Source organism: Mixophyes fleayi, chromosome 6 (assembly GCF_038048845.1).
Source record: "Mixophyes fleayi isolate aMixFle1 chromosome 6, aMixFle1.hap1, whole genome shotgun sequence".
Classification (NCBI taxonomy): Eukaryota; Metazoa; Chordata; class Amphibia; order Anura; family Limnodynastidae; genus Mixophyes; species Mixophyes fleayi.
In genome coordinates this window covers 12,930,054-12,955,994 of record NC_134407.1, presented here as the reverse complement: position 1 = coordinate 12,955,994, position 25,941 = coordinate 12,930,054, and the positions used below count along the sequence as shown (strand labels likewise).

The window sequence follows — 25,941 nt, the reverse complement described above, 5'->3', positions numbered from 1 at the left end:
TTTAGAAGAATAAAAGGTTACGTCACGAAACACAGACATATGCATACTCAAGCAAGAGAAAACACAGGCATAGTAACACTTTTCACAGTATCCTTTTCAAGCTGCAAGCCCATTAATAAAAAAAATAAAATAAAAAATCATTGTGGTTAATAGTTACAATAGACAGGACATTGTTCTCTTTTCCTTACATATTATTCTTCAAGCTGCTAATAATGATTTACTGGTTGCCAAGTGTCACGCAACGCAACAAAAGTTATTGTGCAGAGCTTTTGAATGCTCCACTTTCTAGCATACACGTTCTCAGCACAATCCCCCCCAACCACCTCCCCCCTCTGCCAGCGTGTAGATGGAGGACTCAAACTGGTTTACCAGATGACACATTCCTCAGGAACGAGCTTGACTGCTTAAAACTCAAATGTGTTGCTGCTGAGAAACAGTGCCGTCATACAAGGTTCCCCCTACAGAGGTTTTGCAAAGGGGAGATTGCGTTTTAGGACATACTAGAAACATTATCACATTCATGGTAAACAGGTACAACCTTATAGTTTAAAATAAAAATGAGTATTTAACCCTTTCAGTAATGATTTCACACCTGGCAATGACAGGTAACTTTTGCTAGTACGGTTACATATTGAACATGTTTTTCGTGTGTGTAATTTGGGATCAGGTGTTTATCCCCCCACCATCATACAGCATTCACATCCTGACTGAGTAGGGTAGATTTTCAGCCACTACAGTGATGACTGCATCATTTGCCAGACCCGAGTCAGAGTTTGGGCAAATACACTGAAGCACTAGGACACAGACCAATGACACAGTTGGTTAAGTATGAAAAGGGGGGGAAAGCAGCAAGAGAGAACAGATTGTGACGGGAGAAGACGAGGAACTGCAAGAAGTGCTTCAGAGCAGTAAATGAGCTATTATTTCACTGATCAAAAGCAGACAAGAGAGGAAACGGAGATTCCAGCTCATCACATTCGTTAGCTGCCTAGCCTCCAGCACAACGGCTGCCCTGTGCCAGAATATTTATGTTCTGCATTATACACGAACTTCCAAGTGGAGCAATAATTGTTGGATGCATTACCCAATACACTCATTTAGAAAATCAATACTATACATTTTTTTTTTTTTATGTTTCGGGGAGGGATACCAAATGCCAACAGCAAACTATTGCTCGGAATAAATTATGGCATTACAAGTACCACCATACAAAGGAGCATGTAACCCCCCCCCCCCCCCTCGGCACGCTGGGATGCGTAGCTGCACAACAGATGAAGGGTCACAGACTGTCTATACCCCTTGCTTTCAAAATGCGGTGACCGTATGTAATGCCGGCAAGAAAGCATTGTGATCACTAATTGAAGGCAGCGGTTCCGATCCCCAAGGCCCTCGCCTGAGGCCGTTATTGCTCGGGAACCAGTAACATCAGGTGCCTCTACATGGCTCAGCGACGCCACGGTTCCCTAGTGAAGAGGCACGTGCTGTGACTGATGCTGCGCCATGTCTGCCTGTAGCTGGAATGATTTTATAATAAAGCCCAGGTTTTTCTGTAGTTGGAAAATCAGAAACAGCATCAAATTGGGAAAAAAAATAATAATAAAATAAAGTCAGGTTAGCAAAAATGGGTGGGATACATAAATGAAAAGGTCAACTCTGTTTGCTCACCACAGACACACACACACCGGCCTAGTTATTGTTCTTTAGGGACGTGCGCTCGTTCCTCGACTTACCAGCCTTTGACAATTAGATGGATGAGTGCACCGTTTCTGTTCTATTGCATTTTTAATAAGCACTTGTTGCTTTTATTTTTGCTGGGGAAGATTTACAGATATTACCAGTGCAGATTTCCAATTTATTTATTTAAAGGCCCAGAGCTCCGTAAAAATGATCGCGGGCATCTAGTGTATGACCGTGAAATATCCGTTAACAGTAGTAGTAACAATGTAATGTCTGAGAACTTATTTATATAATGAAAGGCTTGAAAAAGAGACCATACGGTTTTTAAACCATCTCTACCATATAGGGAATATTCTGCATTTTCTGGACTCTGATTTTTCCCTTTATAGAATGAAAGGCCGATAAGAAACAAGTAGATTTTGGGCACTAAATTCTTAGCGACTTGATAGGCTGCAATCTCAAGGATACCTGACCAACCAGGGAAAGGCTGCCTCCACGGTCTGTAAGAGATGGGTCCAGTTCAAGCTCCTAATTTACCCATATGTGCCCAATAAGTTAGAAGGTCAGACCAACACACATCATTGCTGGAGATTAAGAAACCAAAAGAACGAACAGAACACATTCTCCTTTTATTAAGTCAGTTGTACAATTATTATTATTAAACATTGTGAAACAAAAAACAAACAAAAAAAAAACAAAAACTGTTATACTACAACCCCTACTAGGTAGAGCATAGTTCCGTCACTGCCCCCCCACCCGCCATCAGTCATGCTGCAGAGCAACGCACCCGCTCTTCGTCCTGCAGAACATCGCGTCGTCCTTCAACCTGCAGAACGCGTCCGCTGCAATCCATCAGCGTTCCCGCATGTAGCGCACAAGAGGCCGTCCTGCCTTTCTTTCCCCCACCTAGGACAACCTGTTAAAAGCCACAGACTGACGTCCGCTTTATGCGTTGGAACTTCTCCGCTGCATGAACTCTCCCCCCCCGCCCCCATCCCCAACCACAGAACTCATGTCTGCCTATATACATTAAAAACTACGCCTAGAGAACTTAAATATTAAACCCTCTTTCACTTACAGGACATCTCGCCCCTCTACCCCCACTGCCTTTTTCCCACCCCCGTGTGTAGTATTTTACTCCATCTACCCCCATTTACAACCCCCACAGAATGTTTCACCCCCTCCCTACAGAAGCTCCCATTTGTATAGAATACTTTACGGAATTCAAGATTATAGGGGGAAAAAAGTGCAGATGTGGGAAACCAAATTTTTTTTGGGGGGGGGAATTAAACGAAAACAAACAAACAAAAAAAACCAAAACAGGGCGGGTAGGGAGGGAATAACAAGAGAAGCATCAGGAGATGATGGAGCGGTGTGAGGAGGGAAGTGGTCCCTTTGGGAATATTTGGAATCTTGTCCCATTTGTGCAGATATTAGCTATAAGAGAGAACGAGAGAGGGTGGGGGTCAGAGGTCATTTCACAATAGACAATGAGGCGGCGACTAGATACAACAAGACATTGACAGTCATTTAATATACACCAACCTGGAGCACAGAGCAAAACAGGCATTCTAGTGAGGGTGGTGTTATAGAGAATGGAGCTAACACTTTTGTAAGACAACGTACCTGGTGGTATGACACAAGGGTGGTATACAAGGAGCAATGCGCAATATGGAAATATGTCTGTTTATATTAAATTAAGAATACCTGACAAAACATTGCAAAAACACCATTCTGCATTCAATGATTGTGTGCATTTGCTCTTTCTTTTTAAAGGTGGTTCTCTGTGATCACCCATTTAGGCTCTCTGTAATGTTATTCAATAGGCTGACATCAGATCTGGTTTGCATAGGAAACCGCTTCAACCACAAGCAAACCCTTCTATAAAGTATATTTAGTTCTGGTAGATTCCTGAAATGTTTTACACATGTGAATACCCCAAAAAGGCTTCTCCCTATAACACCTATATTCCTTTGCCGCTTCCCCAGTTTAAAACTAGCCCAGCTGGGAAACAATAGAAGTATCAGAATAAAACAGACCATGGACTCCTGGGTTGTTTGGTCTGTGTTCCTCTACAATGGCAGTGGGCAACAGGCGGCCGGCCAAGCCTTCACCAGCGCCCCCCAGCGTCATGTGATATCCTTGGCGCAGTGCGGGGAGGTCACGCAGCATATGCAGAGAAGGGGGACTTGGTGCACTGTGCTGTCTCTCCTTCCTCCGTAGGATCGCATGGGGCCCTTCACCTCTTTCACGTTAACCCTCACTGCTCTACAATCTTGGAGAAAGATTTTATAGCAAGTATAAAAATCCCCTTTTCTCCCTCAGCAGTAGGGAGACAGATATTGGGATGTCCCAAAGCAACCTTCAATGGAAGGGGAAGAATGCCTAATGTGAAGAACAGAAGGGTGGGCGAACATGGTGGCAACTTGTGAAAACACCAACATAGGAAGTAGCCCCAGCTTCTGCTGAAAGAACAGAGGGCAGACACCTCTTTAGAGTAATTGAGAGATACAAAATACCTCAGACAGAGGTCTCTGTTCTTCGTACCAGGCTAGGTAGAATCCCCAAACCTATGATAGACACAGGAAGAGTAGAGGCTTCGTGTCCAGTCTAGTTTGAACAACAGTGTCAGCAAGGCCTTTTCACTTATAAGTCATTGCTTCAAGAGCCGTTAAAGCAAGTACTGTCGGGCCCTATCGAAAGAATATGCCTTGGGCCCAAGATATAAAGTTTACTGATTGAGAAGCCGTCTAGATCAGAAGTACCAGGACCATCTGAGGCTAAGAATGGTTTGAAGTTTCATTTTGAGGAATCAGAGAATAGAGAGATTAACTGGATCATTCATGGAACCACCAGTGTGTAGAGGAGGTTACGCTCCCAGTATGCTGGTCAATGGGAGCTTGGACCTTGGTTGTGAAGCAATCCCTCGGATAGCAGAGAGAGGGATATAGAACATGTTAAATAGTTTAATACTGCTGTGTACCACAACCAACAATACTAATCAAATACTTTACAACTGCAGCCTATTAACATGGCATGAACTAATGACGACACTAAAGTATTGTGTGCTCCATGGCTGTGATGTCACTGTGATAAGTGTCATCTTCATAAATGTTGGCTCAGACCATCGTTTCCTACTCTACTGGAATGTCCAGGAGAATCCTGACCTGGGGGGAGACCTTCTAGACTCCGTGAAGAGCAGCCAATTCTCTTGTGGGGATGATGCAAATCGCGTCATCTGTTGAGTCATCAAGCCACACCCACCTCATTGAACTCTGAGCGGGCAAATGCAAGAGAATGCAATTACGTGTCATCAAACGCAGTACCCGGTACATCTGATGAAGCCAATGTTGTCATAAAATCACACCCAGCTTTCTTCAGACCTCTCCTCCAAGGTATGAAAAGTAGGGAATAGTGTTCAGCCTATAAACTGATGCACAGTCCATTGATCTCACCAATTACAGATAGACTGAACACTTCTCGCCTGGTGACAAGTAGGTCCTTTATGACTCTGCTACTAATGGACATATTGGCTGTGCTAGAGGATGAACGTAATAATAAAATCCTAGGTGGGTCAATCTTGGTACCTCTGTCTTTTGCATGAATCACTCTTGCTCTGCTACAGAATGTGAAGAATGGTCATCTGACTCGGTGTGTTCTGAAACATACACAATCCTCCCCTGCCTACCGATAAAGATCTATAATTCTCCAGCCAGTACGGCACATGGAATACCACCAACAGTGAATGCTTTGTGGTCTCCTCACATGATCATAGTTGTCAGATCTCTCCTAGGACGAGATACACAAAACAGATTGTGACAGGCGATCCGACAGGGCTGAGAACCAGATCTTTATAGTGTCTCCTACACCAGGGAGGCAGCAATTTGTGGACCAATTTAACATTCATGAGAATGTAGCCCATCGGTTCCCCAGGAACCAGAACCTCATAAACACTGGTCAGTCAGTGAGGACACTGGTTTCTAGGAATAATCAACGTTGCATACTCCTAAATGTTGGGTCAACCCACAAAGCTGCTACTAAAAATTCTTCACACCAGTCTACAGCTGGCAGAACTCCTAGAGAAACCACTCGGCGTTAGGGGATTAAAGAGGGAGTACTGACATTTTATTGGCAGTAGGGATTAATGGGGAGTAACAAGCTCCCCTTTTCTCCTTCAAAAGCCAGGGGGAACAGACAGTGGGATGCCCCCAAAACTTTATCGTTGGGAGGAATGTCTAGCAATGGAAGAAACTTACTGCCACAGGAGGCTTCTGCAGAGACAGCGATGTCCACTTTGTAAAATCTGGAAAAGCTATCTGGGACATCCAAATGAAGGCTCTGCCGACCCCCATGGCCCAAAGATAGACAGTCTTGGTTGAATGTGCCATCAGTCCAGGGGAGACTGAAGCCCATACACAGTACAATGTGTGCTGGATTACCATCCAAAACTAGCGAGAGATCGACTGAGAGGAGACACCGCATCCTGTCTTATGTCCGTCATAAGGAACAGAGACGGTCCAGATACCAAACACAACCTTAGGACTGGAATGAGGGACTGCCTGGTTTATGTGACAAAGGAATCTTGTGAGAAAGAGTTGTCAGTTCAGAACCCACTTTACTGATAAATGTACTTGTAGGTGAGAACACACCAGGAAACAGAATGAAGATCCTCAAACAGGAATAACGTGCAAGACCTGTAGAAGCATATTCAGGTCCCACTGAGATCAGGAGAACATAATGGCGGCTAAACATGGCTCACTCTTTGGAGTAACACTATCATGTAGCAGTGCCAACTAGCTCTGAAAAAAACTCTGAGAAAGGGCTGTAACCTCCACCTAGAAGGGACTCAGATCTGTTCCTAGCAACCTCTGGGGGGAAAGTAGGAAGAGACAAGTACGAAGATTCAAACTCACATCAGTCTAAGTAGGTTTCGTGAGAGACACGGCCAAGAAACAGAGGACTTCCATATCTACAGCATAGTCTCAAAAACTGAGCCAGCAAGACCCTTATGCTTAAGAATCATAGCTTTAAGACACATGCCCTTAAAAGGTAGCTCAGATAGATCCTCATGAAAAAGGGCCCTTGAGACAGAAGTTCTAGCTGAAGAGAAGAACCTGAACATCAATAGATCAATTTCCAAAGACTCCTAGATCTGCTCAAGGTCCCAAAAGACTTTGGGATTAAGGTAATAAATACTCAAGAAGTACACATACCAATTGTCCACCTGAATGCAGATCTCTAATACGGATAGAACAAGGCGTTCCACCAACTACATGAAGCAAGATGCTTCCCTTCATGGCCTGGGGGGCCGCGAGTGCCCTCAAATGGTTCAAATAAGACACCACTTTTACACTGCCAAAGTACTAGGTTGTGAGTTGCAAAACATACATTTGCAAGATGGACTCCTGAGTCCGCCAAGTACCCTGGTGAAGGAAAACTGCTTCCCATCCCAGAAACCTGGCATCCAGTGCCAGCCTGCCAAACCAAAACCGAGAAGAGTCGCCATATTGTCTGCCAAATGGGCATCTGAAGATACCAGAGAGATCATTCGAAATCCCGTCTGCATGAGACAAGAGTGCACATAGTATTGCGCAAACGGCACTGCTTCCAAGTTGGAGACCCCGGCATCCTTCGATACTATTGATAGTGTGCCAATTGGTCGCAAGTGGAAATATTACCATCAGTGGTTGTGTGTTCTAACCCTGTACCACCAGTTTTACTCGACAAAGGACCGAAGAAACAGCAGCCGTGAAAGAACCACAATCTAATCTCCGTGAGGAGAGTCAGGACAAGATACATTTTATTTGTAATATACCCCATATGCAAAGACACTCAACACCTCTCAGCATACAGTGTGAACTGTACACACTGTGACCGTCTGCATATGTGGAGAAGCCTTTTCGTTGGATTTTAAAAACTTACAACTTTACAATTGTTTTTTTCACAATAAATTAGTCTTTCTACTTTAACTGTGGCATACTGTTATTTATAGTCCTAATGCTCTCCTTTTTATTCTATTTAAAGTTTTGATCATTATAGGTCTACACCCTTGTTTTAAATTGACACATATATCCACCTTCTGGAGGTTGATGTTTTTAAACAAACAACATTTCTAGGCATATAATATACTTAATATTCCTACGCTTTGTATCCATTAATATGTGCTCTGTTAGAATAGTCCTTTTGACTAAGATCAGGTGTAGATGCCCATGTACGCAGGGGGGCTTAAAGGCGCCACCCTGTAGTCGATGGGCCATCAGCTGGTCCTCTGGGTAAAAGACTGGCTGCTTGAAGCTGGGGGAGCTATGTGCCCCTGGTACGGCCTGTACCGAGGGTGGCCAAAGATGCAGTGGTGACGGAGAAACCATGTGCACAGAGTAAGGCACCAAGCACAGAAGCACTTTTGATTTTAAGTGGCACCACTTTCCCTCACCCTAGCCTTTTGGCTGGTTGCAAGGATAAATATTATATTTCCAGCCAGAAGGATGGGGCCTTCAGGGCACTTATTTACTTTACACACTGCACTTCACGCGTTTCTTTGGGTGGGTGTGTTTTTTTGTCATGTTTTAGGGTGGCAGCAGGTAAGACACTTATGGGCCACTACGTTTGTTGGGTGCCTCTCATTATGGGGGTCTGAAGACCCAGTCCCAGGAAAGCTCCGGCTGACCCCTGGGAAAAGGGGCTCACCGAAGCCTCTGTGGCGGAGGTTGGCCTGAAGACCCTTAGCTCCTAAGGAGCCTTTTGACTCCGGAGGTCGGAGATGTCAAGGGGCTCCTAGCTTAGACAAAGGAGGGCCTGAAGACCCTTGGCCCTCTCTAGGAGAGGGCCCAAAGAACCAAGCACATTGTGAGCACTGCACTGGGTGATTGGAGTCACGCACCTCGGGCTTCAATTAAAAATCCCCCAAAACCAACTGTTATAACATATAATATATAGAAACGCATGCTCACAACTCCTATACACTGTTATCTATATTTTTATATACTAATATGTGGATCGGAGGTAAACTAACCTATTCATTTTATAAGCACATACCGCACATCTTTGTGCCATATTTACACTCTATACATGTGTCTAATAATATTACTGGCAGCATAAATTAATTTAGAGAGCCCAGGCTCTCTAAACTAAATCTGAAGCCACCATCTGATTGGCTGCGGTTCCAGCGAGATGGATTATACAGAGTTGTAGAAGGTAGATTATAACATTTCGCTGTGTAAATAGATTCTCTTCAATAAACCGTTAAGAGAGTTTGTATTTCTTGTCTGTTCTATAACAAAAAGCTGATTTGGCTTTAACTTTAGTACAACTTTAAAAAGAATTTGTATTGTAATATAATGCATTCTTTACATAGTGCCCTGTGCACTAAGCGTTAAAAAAAAATAAAAATTCACTAAAACAACACCACCTTCATTTTAATATGCTGCCGCCTCTAAGGAGAGAGTATAGAAAACTGGGCACTCTGTTTGCAAATACAGCAACTCCGTAACATTGGCTCTATGCTCTCTCCAGGGCGGCCCTTCTTCATATTGTTCCTCTGCTCGCGCCACCTCTCGGAAGACTGGAGAGCTATGGCGTAGGGAGGAAGCTGCCCGAGGGTGAAGACACTCTAAGATATGACCACACAGCACAAAGTCACCTCGATGTGTGTCTCAGATAGCTCTCCAGATTCTGTCCACACTCACTCATTCCAGGAATAACACACAATCACTTAGAGCAACCTCTGTAGCCTGACAGCGTTTTGTGACAATGCTAGAGAGAATAGAAAACTGGATGGAATAAAAGATAGTGGGGCAATGGGAACATTAGCGGGTCAATTCTCACTTCTGCCCACCTATCACCAGTCGTATCGGCGAGACGGCCTGGCCGCGCTGTCTTCGGGTCCTTGGATGGCGAGTCTCTCCTCGGGGGCTCCTCTCCTTCTGTACGCGATCCCCCTCTGGTTTCTGTAACGGGAGGTCTCTCGATGCCATTCTTCATCAAAGTTAGCAGCCTCATCTGCAGTCAAAGATAGAATATGGTAGAATAACGGGTGGGTATAGACAGCGGGTCTAAGAGGACATGAACAAAAAGGCACAAATAAAAAAATAAAGTTACATATACAATATAAAAAAATCAATTGCTATCCACAGCCTTATTATGCGCTTGAGAAAACATTTTGGGGTAAGAGATGACCCCCCCCACCTTTGTCAGGTGTAGGACATCAATCTTTCCCAGATATGTTGTGTATCTGTAGGCCATATTAAAGCCCAGAGTCAGCCATCCATGAGTTAAAGTCCTAGGCAGTATATGCAGATACAGGGGCTCATTTACAGTTAGGTGTAGGCCAATTTTTTTTTTGTGTGCAAGACACATATTTATGTATTGCGCAGGAGCACCAAAAACGCGCACACATACGTCTGTATATAGTTTTATGCTTATCGTTGACTTATGTTTCCTTCTGCCCGGAAATGCAGACAGGGGACGGCCAAGTACAACAACAGTGCGCTCACGTAATTGTAACAATTAGATGTAGACGCATCAGCAGATAGGAAGCGTCTCTCTTGCTGGTAAAACAATGCACAATGACGAGGACAGCTATAGGCAAACTAAGGGGGATTTCCTAGTGCCCGGAAACCCCCCCCCCTCCAAGCCTGGGGAACTGTATAATTGAGGTGGCGGGACCCTGCTCCCGCTTCACACGGCTCTGCTTGAAAAGGGAGAGCTGCGTGCATCTAACAGTAGTGCACGCAGTATTGCCCATGTATATTATGGGGACAGGAAGAGTTGGAGAGCAGCCAAGCACTGCCTAAAATTATAGCCACACTCCCATGCATGCTGGTCACGCCCACTGGCGGCGTGGTGTGAAAACCCCCCTCTACAAATCCTGTGTTTGCCCCCTGACAGCAGCAGCACTATCTAGCCACATTAAATCAGCAGATATTGTATTGTCCCCCTTAATTCATCAGCATTGGGACTATATGTCAAGTTGCGTGGCCTATTCGCATTACTTAATTAGCATAACAATTTGGACCATTGCAGGAAACAATTCCTATCTGATTTTTAGGAGATGGGGAAATTTAATTACATTTTATATTGAAAATGTGACTTTAGCCTTTACTCCTAACACTGTCACGCCGCTTCTTGTGGGACACCGGTATAGGCCGTACGTACACCAGGCGCAGATAACACTGTTTTTGAGCTGCATCTTTTTCTACGTACGTTCGAAGGTCAAATGCGTTCACCTCTAAAAGAACAAGGGAACGGAGCCCCACAAAGGGAAGGAGGCAATGGCAGTATAGCGAGTTCCAGTTGTTTGTCTTTTGATTCTCAGCAGTGCAGCGCAAATGTAGCTTGCACCCCCCCCCGCTCTCCCTGAAATGAACGCCTGTGTGGAAGAGGGTACAAACTAGTTCAATAATTGTATCTGAAGCCTAAACATAAATAAAACCTCAGTGGGAACAGGAGAGAGGTGGATAACGGTACTCACTTTCGTCCATGTTGATGTACTCTTGCCTCTCCTCTCGGTCTCCGGTGCGGTGGTTGCGAGAGCGCTGCATGATGTGCGACCGCTCTCGGATGTGGTGCCCGATGCTCATCTGTTCCATTCCGCTATCTGAATCCCGCACTGTGCGCCTCGTCTCGCGGATCTGGGGAGCCAAAGCAGACAAGCGTCACAAAACAACGGGCTTGTGTGGAACTACAAGTAGCAGCATAACCTGCCCATCTCATCAAGCCAAGGCAGCCACGGGCTGGTGGAGGCATGCTGGAATTTGTAGTTCTGGAAGGTAAAAATCAATATGACAGCCCTGTCACCAACTAGCTTTTCTCTGGGACAAAAACATTTTCTCTGTATATGTTCCCCGGCATTAGGAGACATCCGAATTCACCAGAGCACTATGAATCGCTCCTAGTTACTAAGTCCAGCTGTATATGCTGTACAAACCAGTATGTCCAACTAAATGTGTTCATTATATACTAGCGATAAGTCAGCCACACAGTAGGGTTACCAGATGGTAACATTTTCAAGCTGCAGTCACCGCTGGTGGCCCCCCAAAAAGTCCTCAAGGAGCCTGAAGCACCAATTACTCAGCTCTGTGACAGTCAAAAAATTAAACGGAACAAATCATTTGAGTACAAAAGACAAGTACAAATCATGAAAGTACAATTATAAGTAGAACATATAGAAGTACAGGATAAACAGAAATGCGTAACACTCACACAAATATAAGTTTTGCGTTAGCTTGAAAGACTGGCGGCAGGGGGAGAGTCTGGTCGGGGAAAGCGTGCAGTTCAATACGAGGGAAGAAGCGCGGGAGGGAGAGGTGGTTAGTAGAGGAGATGATTGGCGTAGGTCAGAGGCGGAATGGTGAGTTCAAGCGGGGTGCATCTTGTTATGAGGTCAGGGATGTATGAAGGGGAAGTGTGGCCAACTTGATTTGAACTCTAGAGAGAATGGGGAAGCCAGTGAAGAGATTTACAGAGGGGTGCAGTGGATGATGAGCGGCGGGAGAGGAATATAAGCTTGCTGCTACATTCAGGATGGATTGCAGTGAGGAAAGGTGGGCGAGGGAAGAAGCCGCAATGGTCAAGACAAAGCGATGTGAGTGGACCTGGGTGAGGAAGGTTGCAAATTCTGGTAACGTTATAAAGGAGAAGGCAACAGGACTGCAGGAGGCACTAGATGTGTTGAGTAAGAGCTGAGGTGGAGTTGATGATGACAGCAAGGCAGCGAGAACGTGAGGTTGTCTACTGTGAGGGAAACGAGGGGTGGGATAGTGACATTAGAAGGGAAAACGATGAGCTCTGTTTTGGACATAAGTTTGAGCTAGTGTTGGGACATCCCAATGCAGATGGCAGAAAGGCAATTGGGCAAGCTGGATAAGAGCGAGAGAGAGGTCATAAGAAGAAAGACAGACTTGTGCATCATCAGAGGTGGTAGTGGAGACCAAAAGAGCACACAAGTTCAGAGAGAAGAGCAGAGAACAGTGAACAGAGCCTTGAGGTACACCAACAGAGGAAGACAAGGGGAGCATAAATCAGAAGTAGAGATCCTGAAGGAGAGATCAGAGAGGTAAGAGGCGAACTAGGAGAGGACAGTGTTGTGAAAGCCAAGAGAATGATGTGTGTTCAGGACAATAGGGTGGTCAATAGTGCTGAAACCGCCAAAGAGTTCGGTGAGCAGCGAGAAATGACCCTTTAACTTAGTAGTAGATTATTGATCAATTCAGGGAGGGTGGAAGCCCGACTGCAGAGAGTCTAGAAGAGAAAGTGGATCAGGTAGTTGTAGACAAAGCATTCGAGAAGTTTGGATGCAAAGGAGAGCAGAGAAACTGGGCAGTAGTTGGAGAAAAAGATGTAGGGTCAAGTGATGGTTTCTGAAGAGAGAGAGAGATCCTTGTCTGTGAGCGACACAATATTGAGCAGCGGGTACATCAGGACTCGCTGGTGGCGCAGAGGGTGGGTAACATTGGGGACTGGGAATTCCTGATGGGCATGGTTTTGGTAGATTCGGTGTGGGAGCTGGTCAAAACGGATGCCACACCCTGTGCATAAATTACTTTTATTTTTCCCCAGTTACAATCTGTTAGTATATTCTAAATAATTACTTATTTAGAGTTGAGCTGACGCATACTTTGGTGTGACCAATTTTGGGCATGGGACCATCACTTAATGGCAAGTGAGTGCGTTGTGTAAATACTGTCCTCTCTGTTCCAGAAGCCGCATCTATCCTGCGTGATCCCCACTTATCCCGAATCTCTCAGTCTTATTAACTCCTCACCTTCCAGCTTACTATAAAACACTTTCACAGCAGTACTTACCCCACCCGGTGCCATGCAGGTCTGCGACGTCTCCTGGTAGACTTTAGGGGCTACGCTGCCCCCCATGTTGGAGTAAGAGATGACCGTGGAAGAGGAGAAGGTCTGACAGTTTGACCCATTTGTAATTTGCTCCTGTGAAAGAAACACAATTTGGACAATTGCACAGAGGGTTATAAGAAACTGGAATAATGTGTATTATTGTGTGACAGGACTAAGGGGAATGAAAATGAAAGGAGAAATCAGTTTCAGGAGCCAAAGGGGGTGAGAAGAAGGTACAGGGAAGCCAAGAAAAGAAACAAAGGTAACTAAGAAACCAGAGGGTAGTAAGTATATAGATATATAAATATATACTCACCATACCTCCCATGACGTCGTTCATCATTGAAAACATGTCCATGAATCCGCCCCCCTGAACAGAGAAACCATGATACAACATATACATCATGCACCTACCCCCAAACACCCACCCTCTACCTGTAATACTACATTACACAAATCCAATAGCCCTATTTTCTGTAGCCAGGTCCCTCTTAGCTGTAATACAACAACCTACATCCTGATGGGGAATGTTTACTTCCTATTCCATAAAACTTCTGCCAGGGCCCAGAAAGTAACAATATGATTACAGAGAACTGAAGAGCTCATCAGACAATCCTAGCGGTGAATATTACGGCTATCAACCCCCAAAACACAACAGACCCCACAGCATTAAGTAACTTGTATATCAGGACATTACAGGGTAGCTACATCCTAGTGTGCATATATTCTACAACAGATACATCTATAGGCAGTTTGTAGATTTGGCTAGTTATAAATTAGTTGAACAACTTGCCCCTTCTCTTTATGTAGCAGACAGAATGGGCGAATTGTACACACTTCGGCAGCTCACTTGGGGCAAGTACCGATCTCCCACCACCTGTCTATTGTCATCTAAATTTCTATATGTGGCCTAATGTTGGTAAACTCACTGATTAGCGTTAGGACTACCCTATTCGTGGTAGCACCTTGGAATTGGTGGATGGCCTACACATATTTACACACATGGCTGCAGAGGGATCCTGTTGGCACTTAGTGGGGAGTTTCCCCATCATTTACACATTTTGCTAGTTTTGATTTAACAACTTTTTTAAATTTGTAGGTCAATACTCACCATTCCCATCATGCCAAAGGGTGTCACTGCTCCTGCCTGGTAGAGACATCATACGGCGCGGGACATGGGAAGAGAGTAAGAAGATGATGAGCTCACAAATAACAGGACATAGGTCAGATAACACTGTGTCTAATATAGAGAGCGCGCAGTATCAGGACACTGGTCCAACAATGGAATTATAGAACGATAGATTGTGTGGGGATCACACACTGATACAATGTACTGGATCTGTGACAACTTATTCTGAAACAAACTTTGCACATGACCAAGACAATGTCAGCTGAGTTTATATCAAGAATAGTGTTTGACAAATATTTATTTTGTTATATGGCGAACACATCAATACAGCAAAGTATTAGGCTCACTATATAATATATCGACAGAAATGGATTACTATGTAATAGATAGATCACATGATCAGGGCGGGATTAGAGCTTGGTTACTATGTAACAGATAGATCACATGATCAGGGCGGGATTAGAGCTGGGTTACTATGTAACAGATAGATCACATGATCAGAGCAGTATTAGAGCTGGGTTACTATGTAATAGATAGATCACATGATCAGGGCAGGATTAGAGCTGGGTTACTATGTAAGAGAGAGATCACATGATCAGGGCAGGATTAGAGCTGGGTTACTATGTAGAGAGCACATGATCTGGGCAGGATCAGAGCTGGGTTACTATGTAATAGAGAGATCACATGATCTGGGCAGGATTAGAGCTGGGTTACTATGTAATAGATAGATCACATGATCTGGGCAGGATTAGAGCTGGGTTACTATGTAACAGATAGATCACATGATCAGAGCAGTATTAGAGCTGGGTTACTATGTAATAGATAGATCACATGATCTGGGCAGGATCAGAGCTGGGTTACTATGTAATAGAGAGATCACATGATCAGAGCAGTATTAGAGCTGGGTTACTATGTAACAGATAGATCACATGATCTGGGCAGGATTAGAGCTGGGTTACTATGTAATAGATAGATCACATGATCTGGGCAGGATTAGAGCTGGGTTACTATGTAATAGAGAGATCACATGATCAGGGCAGGATTAGAGCTGGGTTACTATGTAATAGAGATCACACGATCAGTGCAGGATTAGAGCTGGGTTACTATGTAATAGATAGATCACATGATCTGGGCGGGATTAGAGCTGGGTTACTATGTAATAAATAGATCACATGATCTGGGCGGGATTAGAGCTGGGTTACTATGTAGAGATCACATGATCAGGGCAGGATTAGAGCTGGGTTACTATGTAATAGAGAGGTCACATGATCTGGGTGGGATTTGAGCTGGGTTACTATGTAAGAGAGAGATCACATGATCTGGGCAGGATTAGAGCTGGGTTACTATGTAATGGAGAGATCACATGATCTGGGCGGGATAAGCGCTGCGTTACTATGTAATAGAGAGATCACATGATCAGGGCAAGATTAGAGCTGGGTTACTATGTAAAAGATCACATGATCTGGGCAGGATTAGAGCTGGGTTACTGTGTAAGAGATAGATCACGTGATCTGGGCAGGATTAGAGCTGGGTTACTATGTAAGATCACATGACCAGGGCAGGATTAGAGCTGGGTTACTATCATACATCAGGCTGCTGTCTGACCATAAATCACAGATCTCACCTGCATGTCACGAGGGGCCGCAGGCCGAGGAAGCGATGGAACATTCCCATCTGTCAGACTTAAGAATGGCGACATTCCAAAACCCCCGGAAAACATGCGTCTCATGTGCTGACGGTGCAATGCAAAAGGATCCCTGTATAAATGAGGATAAATAGATTAGTAATGCATGTACCCAGAGAAGGGTTCTCAATGGGGAAAGACCAAGTCACACTTACATCAGGAACATGGCTGGGTCTTGTGGCTCTGTATCCCTCATAAAGCGAAACATGATGTCCGTGCGCGGTGTATCTCTTCTTACTAGCAGCCGATTCTCACTATAATCCTTAGACACAAAATAACAACGGTTAGTATTAAACAATCAATGGCAGCTGCGTCTCTACATCCAATATTGTTACATCCATCTCTAGACCTTCATATCCTTCCCTTGTACCCCTACACACAGCTCAATAACTACCAGATACTGTACCCACTGCATATATACTACAGAGATCTCAGTCCCTACATGCTAATAACTGCTAGAACATACCTGATCCACAACCACACTACTACCCTCTACTAGTCGTCCCTACAAAGGTGGGTCCGTTTACCCCCAATCTCTGCTATTCCAACAAAGGCGGGTCTGTTTATCCCCAACCTCTTCTATTCCTACAAAGGCAGGTCTGTTTACTCCCGATCTATACTATTCTTACAAAAGGTAGGTCTGTTTACCCCATCCTCTGCTATTCCCAGACAGCTAGCTCTCTGGTCCCCCTCTGCTATTCCCATACACCCAGCTCTCTGGTCCCCCTCTGCTATTCCCATACAGCCAGATCTCTGTACCCCCTCTATTCCCATACATCCAGCTCTCTGTACCTTCTCTGCTATTCCCTTACATTCAGATGTCTGTATCCCATCTGCTATTCCCATACAGCCAGCTCTCTGTACCCTCTGCTATTTTCCTACACCCAGCTCTCTGCACCCTTTGCTATTCCCCTACACCCAGCTCTCTGCACCCTCTGCTATTCCCCTACAGCCAGCTCTCTGTACCCCCTCTGCTACTCCCATACAGCCAGCTCTCTGTACCCCCACTGCTATTCCCACACAGCCAGCTCTCTGTACCCCCACTACTATTCCCATGCATCCAGCTGTCTGTACCCTCTTCTATTCCCACACGGCCAGATCTCTGTACCCCCTCTACTATTCCCATACAGCCAGCTCTCTGTACCTCCTCTGCTACTCCCATACAGCCAGCTCTCTGTCCCCACTGCTATTCCCACACAGCCAGCTCACAGTCCCCTTTGCTATTCCCTTACAGCCAGCTCTGTACCCTTTGCTATTCCCACACAGCCAGCTCTCTGTACCCCCTCTGCTATTCCCATACAGCCAGCTCTCCTTACCTTTGGCTATTCCCTTACACCCAGCTCTCTGCACCCTCTGCTATTCCCTTACACCCAGCTCTCTACTATTCCCTTACACCTAGCTCTCTACTATTCCCTTACACCCAGCTCTCTGCACCCTCTGCTATTCCCTTACACCCAGCTCTATGCACCCTCTGCTATTCCCTTACACCCAGCTCTCTGTACCCCCTCTGCTACTCCCATACAGCCAGCTCTCTGTACCCCCACTGCTATTCCCACACAGCCAGCTCTCTGTACCCCCACTACTATTCCCATGCATCCAGCTGTCTGTACCCTCTGCTATTCCCACACGGCCAGATCTCTGTACCCCCTCTACTATTCCCATACAGCCAGCTCTCTGTACCCGCTCTGCTACTCCCATACAGCCAGCTCTCTGTACCCCCACTGCTATTCCCATACATCCAGCTGTCTGTACCCCATCTGCTATTTCCATACATCCAGCTGTCTGTACCCCATCTGCTATTCCCATACAGCCAGCTCTCTGTATTCTCTGCTATTCCCATACAGCCAGCTCTCTGTACCCTCTCTACTATTCCCATACACCCAGCTCTCTGTACCCTCTGCTATTCCTATACAACCAGCTCTCTGTACCCTCTGCTATTCCCTTACACCCAGCTCTCTGTACCCTCTGCTATTCCCTTACACCCAGCTCTCTGTACCCTCTGCTATTCCCTTACACCCAGCTCTCTGCGCCCTCTGCTATTCCCTTACACCCAGCTCTCTGTATCCTCTATTATTCCCTTATAGCCAGCTCTCTGCACCCTCTGCTATTCCCACACAGCCAGCTCTCCTTACCTTTGGCTATTCCCTTACACCCAGCTCTCTGCACCCTCTGCTATTCCCTCACACCCAGCTCTCTGTACCCTCTGCTATTCCCTTACACCCAGCTCTCTGTACCCTCTGCTATTCCCTTACACCCAGCTCTCTGCGCCCTCTGCTATTCCCTTACACCCAGCTCTATGCACCCTCTGCTATTCCCTTACACCCAGCTCTCTGTACCCCCTCTGCTACTCCCATACAGCCAGCTCTCTGTACCCCCACTGCTATTCCCACACAGCCAGCTCTCTGTACCCCCACTACTATTCCCATGCATCCAGCTGTCTGTACCCTCTGCTATTCCCACACGGCCAGCTCTCTACCCTCTGCTATTCCCACACAGCCAGCTCTCTGTACCCCCACTGTTATTCCCACACAGCCAGCTCTCTGTACCCTCTGCTATTCCCACACAGCCAGATCTCTGTACCCCCGCTACTATTCCCATACAGCCAGCTCTCTGTACCCCCACTGCTATTCCCACACAGCCAGCTCTCTACCCTCTGCTATTCCCACACAGCCAGCTCTCTGTACCCCCTCTGCTATTCCCATACAGCCAGCTCTCTGTACCACCTCTATTATTCCCATACATCCAGCTGTCTGTACCCCATCTGCTATTTCCATACATCCAGCTGTCTGTACCCCATCTGCTATTCCCATACAGCCAGCTCTCTGTACCCCCACTGCTATTCCCACACAGCCAGCTCACAGTACCCTCTACTATTCCCTTACAGCCAGCTCTGTTTCCTCTGCTATTCCCACACAGCCAGCTCTCTACCCTCTGCTATTCCCACACAGCCAGCTCTCTACCCTCTGCTATTCCCACACAGCCAGCTCTCTGTACCCCCTCTGCTATTCCCATACAGCCAGCTCTCTGTACCACCTCTATTATTCCCATACATCCAGCTGTCTGTACCCCATCTGCTATTTCCATACATCCAGCTGTCTGTACCCCATCTGCTATTCCCATACAGCCAGCTCTCTGTACCCCATCTGCTATTCCCATACAGCCAGCTCTCTGAACCCTCTCTGCTATTCCCATACAGCCAGCTCTCTGTACCCTCTCTACTATTCCCATACAGCCAGCTCTCTGAACCCTCTCTGCTATTCCCATACAGCCAGCTCTCTGTACCCCATCTGCTATTCCCATACAGCCAGCTCTCTGTAACCTCTTCTATTCCCATACAGCCAGCTCTCTGTACTCTCTGCTATTCCCATACACCCAGCTCTCTGTATCCTCTGCTATTCCCATACAGCCAGCTCTCTGTACCCTCTGCTATTCACTTACACCCAGTTCTCTATACTCTCTGCTATTCCTATACAACCAGCTCTCTGTACCCTCTGCTATTCCCTTACACCCAGCTCTCTGTACCCTCTGCTATTCCCTTACACCCAGCTCTCTGTACCCGCTGCTATTCCCTTACACCCAGCTCTCTGCACCCTCTGCTATTCCCTTACACCCAGCTCTCTGTATCCTCTGCTATTTCCTTATAGCCAGCTCTCTGCACCCTCTGCTATTCCCACACAGCCAGCTCTCCTTACCTTTGGCTATTCCCTTACACCCAGCTCTCTGCACCCTCTGCTATTCCCTCACACCCAGCTCTATGCACCCTCTGCTATTCCCTTACACCCAGCTCTCTGTACCCCCTCTGCTACTCCCATACAGCCAGCTCTCTGTACCCCCACTGCTATTCCCACACAGCCAGCTCTCTGTACCCCCACTACTATTCCCATGCATCCAGCTGTCTGTACCCTCTGCTATTCCCACACGGCCAGCTCTCTATCCTCTGCTATTCCCACACAGCCAGCTCTCTGTACCCCCACTGTTATTCCCACACAGCCAGCTCTCTGTACCCTCTGCTATTCCCACACAGCCAGATCTCTGTACCCCCGCTACTATTCCCATACAGCCAGCTCTCTGTACCCCCACTGCTATTCCCACACAGCCAGCTCACAGTACCCTCTACTATTCCCTTACAGCCAGCTCTGTACCCTCTGCTATTCCCACACAGCCAGCTCTGTACCCTCTGCTATTCCCACACAGCCAGCTCTCTACCCTCTGCTATTCCCACACAGCCAGCTCTCTGTACCCCCTCTGCTATTCCCATACAGCCAGCTCTCTGTACCACCTCTATTATTCCCATACATCCAGCTGTCTGTACCCCATCTGCTATTTCCATACATCCAGCTGTCTGTACCCCATCTGCTATTTCCATACATCCAGCTGTCTGTACCCCATCTGCTATTTCCATACATCCAGCTGTCTGTACCCCATCTGCTATTCCCATACAGCCAGCTCTCTGTACCCCATCTGCTATTCCCATACAGCCAGCTCTCTGTACCCTCTTCTATTCCCATACAGCCAGCTCTCTGTACTCTCTGCTATTCCCATACACCCAGCTCTCTGTATCCTCTGCTATTCCCATACAGCCAGCTCTCTGTACCCTCTGCTATTCACTTACACCCAGTTCTCTATACTCTCTGCTATTCCCATACAACCAGCTCTCTGTACCCTCTGCTATTCCCATACAACCAGCTCTCTGTACCCTCTCTGCTATTCCCATACAGCCAGCTCTCTGAACCCTCTCTGCTATTCCCATACAGCCAGCTCTCTGTACCCTCTCTACTATTCCCATACAGCCAGCTCTCTGAACCCTCTCTGCTATTCCCATACAGCCAGCTCTCTGTACCCCATCTGCTATTCCCATACAGCCAGCTCTCTGTAACCTCTTCTATTCCCATACACCCAGCTCTCTGTATCCTCTGCTATTCCCATACAGCCAGCTCTCTGTACCCTCTGCTATTCACTTACACCCAGTTCTCTATACTCTCTGCTATTCCTATACAACCAGCTCTCTGTACCCTCTGCTATTCCCTTACACCCAGCTCTCTGTACCCTCTGCTATTCCCTTACACCCAGCTCTCTGCACCCTCTGCTATTCCCTTACACCCAGCTCTCTGTATCCTCTGCTATTTCCTTATAGCCAGCTCTCTGCACCCTCTGCTATTCCCACACAGCCAGCTCTCCTTACCTTTGGCTATTCCCTTACACCCAGCTCTCTGCACCCTCTGCTATTCCCTCACATCCAGCTCTCTGCACTCTCTGCTATTCCCTTACACCCAGCTCTCTGCACCCTCTGCTATTCCCTCACATCCAGCTCTCTGCACTCTCTGCTATTCCCTTACACCCAGCTCTCTGCTATTCCCTTACACCCAGCTCTATGCATCCTCTGCTATTCCCTTACACCCAGCTCTCTGCACCCTCTGCTATTCCCTCACACCCAGCTCTCTGATATTCCCTTACACCCAGCTCTCTGCGCCCACTACTATTCCCTTACACCCAGCTCTCTGCACTCTCTGCTATTCCCATACACCCAGCTCTCTGCACTCTCTGCTATTCCCATACACCCAGCTCTCTGCACCCTCTGCTATTCCCATACACCCAGCTCTCTGCACCCTCTGCTATTCCCTTACACCCAGCTCTCTGCACCCTCTGCTATTCCCTCACATGCAGCTCTCTACACTCTCTGCTATTTCCCTACACCCAGCTGTCTGTACGCTCTGCTATTCCCATACACCCAGCTCTCTGCACCCTCTGCTATTCCCTCACATCCAGCTCTCTGTACCCTCTGCTATTCCCTCACACCCAGCTCTCTGCACCCTCTACTATTCCCCTACACCCAGCTGTCTGCACCCTCTGCTATTCCCCTACACCCAGCTGTCTGCACCCTCTGCTATTCCCATACACCCAGCTCTCTGCAGCCTGTTATTCCCTCACACCCAGCTCTCTGCTATTCCCTTACACCCAGCTCCCTGCCACCACTACTATTCCTTTACACCCAGCTCTCTGCACCCTCTGCTATTCCCTTACACCCAGCTCTCTGCACCCTCTGCTATTCCCTCACATCCAGCTCTCTGCACTCTCTGCTATTCCCTCACATCCAGCTCTATGCACCCTCTGCTATTCCCTCACATCCAGCTCTCTGTACTCTCTGCTATTCCCTTACACCCAGCTCTCTGCTATTCACCTACACCCAGCTCTCTGCACCCACTGCTATTCCCTTACACCCAGCTCTCTGCACCCTCTGCTTTTCCCTCACATCCAGCTCTATGCACCCTCTGCTATTCCCTCACATCCAGCTCTCTGCACCCTCTGCTTTTCCCTCACATCCAGCTCTATGCACCCTCTGCTATTCCCTCACATCCAGCTCTCTGCACCCTCTGCTTTTCCCTCACATCCAGCTGTCTATAAGGGCAGTGTGGTGTCTGGATGGTATTGGCCGGCACGCAGCTGTCTTTGACCCTCCATCCACACTCACCCCGCACACCCGGTTATTCCCCCGGCATACAGCGTCACCCGCACCCGGCTGCCACCGATCCTACGAGCAATAACACAACAATAATACAGGCTCACACCGGAAGTGACGTCAGGCGATGCTCTCGTCCATTACGGGGAGAAGCCCGTCTACATCCTCCTCTCACCCGACATGCCCCGCGCAGCGTGACGGACAGCGGGGGCGTGGCCAGATAACGGTATTATCACACACATCCAGGGACACTGCAGTGCTGACTGCGGCCGCCAGGGGTCTCACTTCCCTGCTGTAATCTGCACACACGGGTGGTACCCTGACTGCAGCCATTGCCTGGAGACAAGACAGGTCCATCCATGTAAGACTGTCTGGGGTAACGACAATAGCACACCAAGCCAGCCTCTCCAATGACTGTTGTAGGTCTGCAATAACCTGTGGCTCTGCAGCTGCTGGGGAACTGCAAATCCCAGCATGCTCTGTAGAATGGCCTCATGTGTTGTGTGAATACCTTCCCAGAAGCACAGGTGACTAGTAGTGCAATAATATAATGCAGTCACCTGGGCTTCTGTGATCCACAATATGACATATAAGCTCTGGTTGAGGCCTGAGGGAAGGTGATGAACCATTATAGTTCTCACTGTGTTAATGTCCCTGACTAGTGGTATTGAGCAATGGCTCAGTACTATTTCATTTGCTGTGGTTGGTAGATGTTGTTCTTATCTCCTATCCCATATGCCTAGGGTTGCAGAGACGTCAACCTGGAAAGATGGAAATAAGGGAAACGTGTGTGAAATATGTTCTGTATCCCTCCCCAGGGTCTAGTTTCAAAAAATCCAGTCACTCCAATGCAGTGGGGGGATGACCCCAGCTGGGGTAGGAGGCGTGAGCCAGGTCATGTGACCAAAGGGTATGGAAGGGGTTTGAAAATCATTTCCTAAGCAAAAAGTCAAGATCTCCACCTGCATCCAAGTCCCACACCTCGCATCATTACAGGACGGAAAGCTGGGACAACATTATTCAACTGACTACTGTCGGATCCCCAACCATATCCAAAATTACCAGAGTCTCATCCCCAAAAATGGAAAGCCCTAGCCTACCTTGGGTGCTGTAAATCAGAACGGTCTTGTGACTATAATATGTTATCCAACTAAATCACTCCCATATTTGCTAATGTCACCCCCAAATCTCTTAAGTAAGCCTCACCCGTCTGAACTACCAGAAATTGTGATTATCCCACTGAGGGATATGTTGTTGGGACATAAAAGGATCACCCCCAAAAAATTACAGGCATTGTTTGTCTTATCTTCATATCCTCCAACTTCAATTGGGGAATGGTGACAACCTCCTTGCTGCCGCAAAGGTCGCTGGTACTCATGGCATTGAGGGGGAATCCATCAGGGGGACATACTCCCCAACTGTTATGGAATTTGGAAAAATCTGTGCAGACCCCTTGAATTAGGACTGTCCAACTAAAATTGGGGCAATATATGTCCGGTATGTATGTATGTATGTATGTATGTGGGTGTTTACCCAGTCAATGAAATATACAAAAAAAATTATTTCCAAGAGTAAGCATCAATTATAATAAAGCCCCATCTAGCGATTATTGAAAGCAGAATCTATTATAGTGACCAACATACAATACAATGTCAATTCTGGTCACCTCTATACAATGCTGAACCTGTTCTAGAGATCACTATACAATGCACAGCAATTGGTGACTGCTAAGCAATGCAGACCCCAGTTTGGTGTGTACTGTACATGCCAGACGTCAGTATGACAAATATTTGACACTTCAGATCCCAAGCTGGTGTACGTATCACTGCCCAAGGCCTCCTTTCTGTCATTCGTTCTATGTTCATTTGTAGACAGCTCCCAGCTCTCTAAGTAGAAAATAGCACCAATCAGCTGCTCCTACTGGCTGACTGGAATTTCTGCTATACCTGAGACCCAGGCACATGGGATACATATACCCCATGTCTGCATGGTAAATACTGCAGGCTTTTATGGAAGCTAATTGCAGTGCAGCCATGCAGCATGCGTGTTTCAGCTGTGTCTGGTAAATATAGTTGTGCTTTGTAGGTTAAAATGTATAAAAGCTGCACAGTCACCTACATAAAAGATTTTACTAACCCCTCCCCCATGGGTGCTGTTACATGCAGTTGCTGTCCTCTGGACTGACACGTGCGAAAATCCAAGGGGCAACTGAGTAGTAGGTGTGAGTAGTAGGAGGACCAATCACAAGCCTCAATCATTAGATTACAGCTTGTGATTGGTCCTCCCGCTCCCATCCGCCACCATTTACTGCATAACATTACTGACTCACAGCGCTGGGGTCAGGGGTTCGATTCCAACCAGGGCCCCATCTGTGTGGAATTTGTATGTTCTCACTTTGTTTGCGTGAGTGTCCTCTGGGTGCTCCTGTTTCCTCCCATAGATCAAGAACGTACTTGTAGGTCAGTTGGCTGCTGACACAATGGATCCTAGTATGTGTGTGTGTGTGTGTGTGTGTGTGTGTGTGTGAGAGGTAGGGAACTTAAACTGTAAGCTCCAATGGGGCAGGGACCAATATCAATGACTAATATTCTCTGTACAGCGCTGCAGAATATGATTGGCGCAATATAAATAAACAATAATAATAATTACCGTGGTGAACTAAATTGATTTGCTGGCTCTGTGCTACTGCATTGTAGTTCTGGCTAGTAGGAGGGACACATTAGGGAAATCCTGTCTGTAGGTGGTAGCGCAGCTTTAAATCAGTGAACGGTATTATGATCATACTTGGCTGGGTAGATCATAGCAGTGTTCTATATCTTACAGTGAGTTGCTCCCCCATTTCCATTCAAAACATCCTGAGTTTGTCAGGATGGTCTCACCGAGGTGTCAAAAGTGAGGTTCGAGGATAATGCGGCTTAAACAGAGGTAGACTGAGGGATCATAGATCCATACCAAAAATGCAAATCTGTGCAACTTTTTTTTTTTTAAATCAAACAGGACTATATACCAAGGGTAAGAAGAGGGGCTGGAGCTATGGTTTATTAACCCCCCCCCCCCCCCACACACACACACACACAAAAACATACAAATGTGCACAGATTTGTATTTTTATTAGAGATAACCAATTAAGCTGCAATATCTAAATTAAATATTT

At 46.6% G+C, this 25,941-nt stretch overlaps 1 protein-coding gene across 5 annotated transcripts; it reads right to left on the bottom strand.

Annotated features, from left to right (window-relative positions):
- Positions 1–367: 367 nt before the first annotated feature.
- MLF2 (myeloid leukemia factor 2) lies at positions 368–22,992 on the bottom strand. Of its 5 annotated transcripts, none has more exons than XM_075215831.1 (9): positions 22,800–22,947; positions 16,486–16,592; positions 16,271–16,403; positions 14,629–14,664; positions 13,834–13,887; positions 13,479–13,610; positions 11,147–11,306; positions 9,512–9,675; positions 368–458 (listed from the first exon to the last, which is right to left on the bottom strand). In XM_075215831.1, the coding sequence occupies exons 2-8, from the start codon at positions 16,536–16,538 to the stop codon at positions 9,515–9,517; spliced, it is 729 nt and encodes a 242-aa protein (XP_075071932.1). In that variant the 5' UTR covers positions 16,539–16,592; positions 22,800–22,947; the 3' UTR covers positions 368–458; positions 9,512–9,514. The 5 variants fall into 5 exon arrangements, with proteins under 5 accessions (XP_075071932.1, XP_075071933.1, XP_075071930.1 ...); XM_075215832.1 differs by lacking the exon at positions 368–458 and adding an exon at positions 2,288–3,114 and having other exon boundaries at positions 22,897–22,992; XM_075215829.1 differs by lacking the exon at positions 368–458 and adding an exon at positions 2,288–3,114 and having other exon boundaries at positions 9,502–9,675.
- Positions 22,993–25,941: the final 2,949 nt, after the last annotated feature.

Bases quoted from the DNA above. Each gene is read 5' to 3' on its own strand.
- MLF2 (XM_075215832.1), bottom strand. From the start codon at position 16,538: ATGTTTCGCTTTATGAGGGATACAGAGCCACAAGACCCAGCCATGTTC. The intron at 14,665-16,270 runs GTGAGATCTGTG...TGTCTCTACCAG, and splicing joins CGGCCCCTCGTGACATGCAG to GCAGGAGCAGTGACACCCTT. The intron at 11,307-13,478 runs GTAAGTACTGCT...TTGGCTCCCCAG, and splicing joins CCTGCATGGCACCGGGTGGG to ATCCGCGAGACGAGGCGCAC.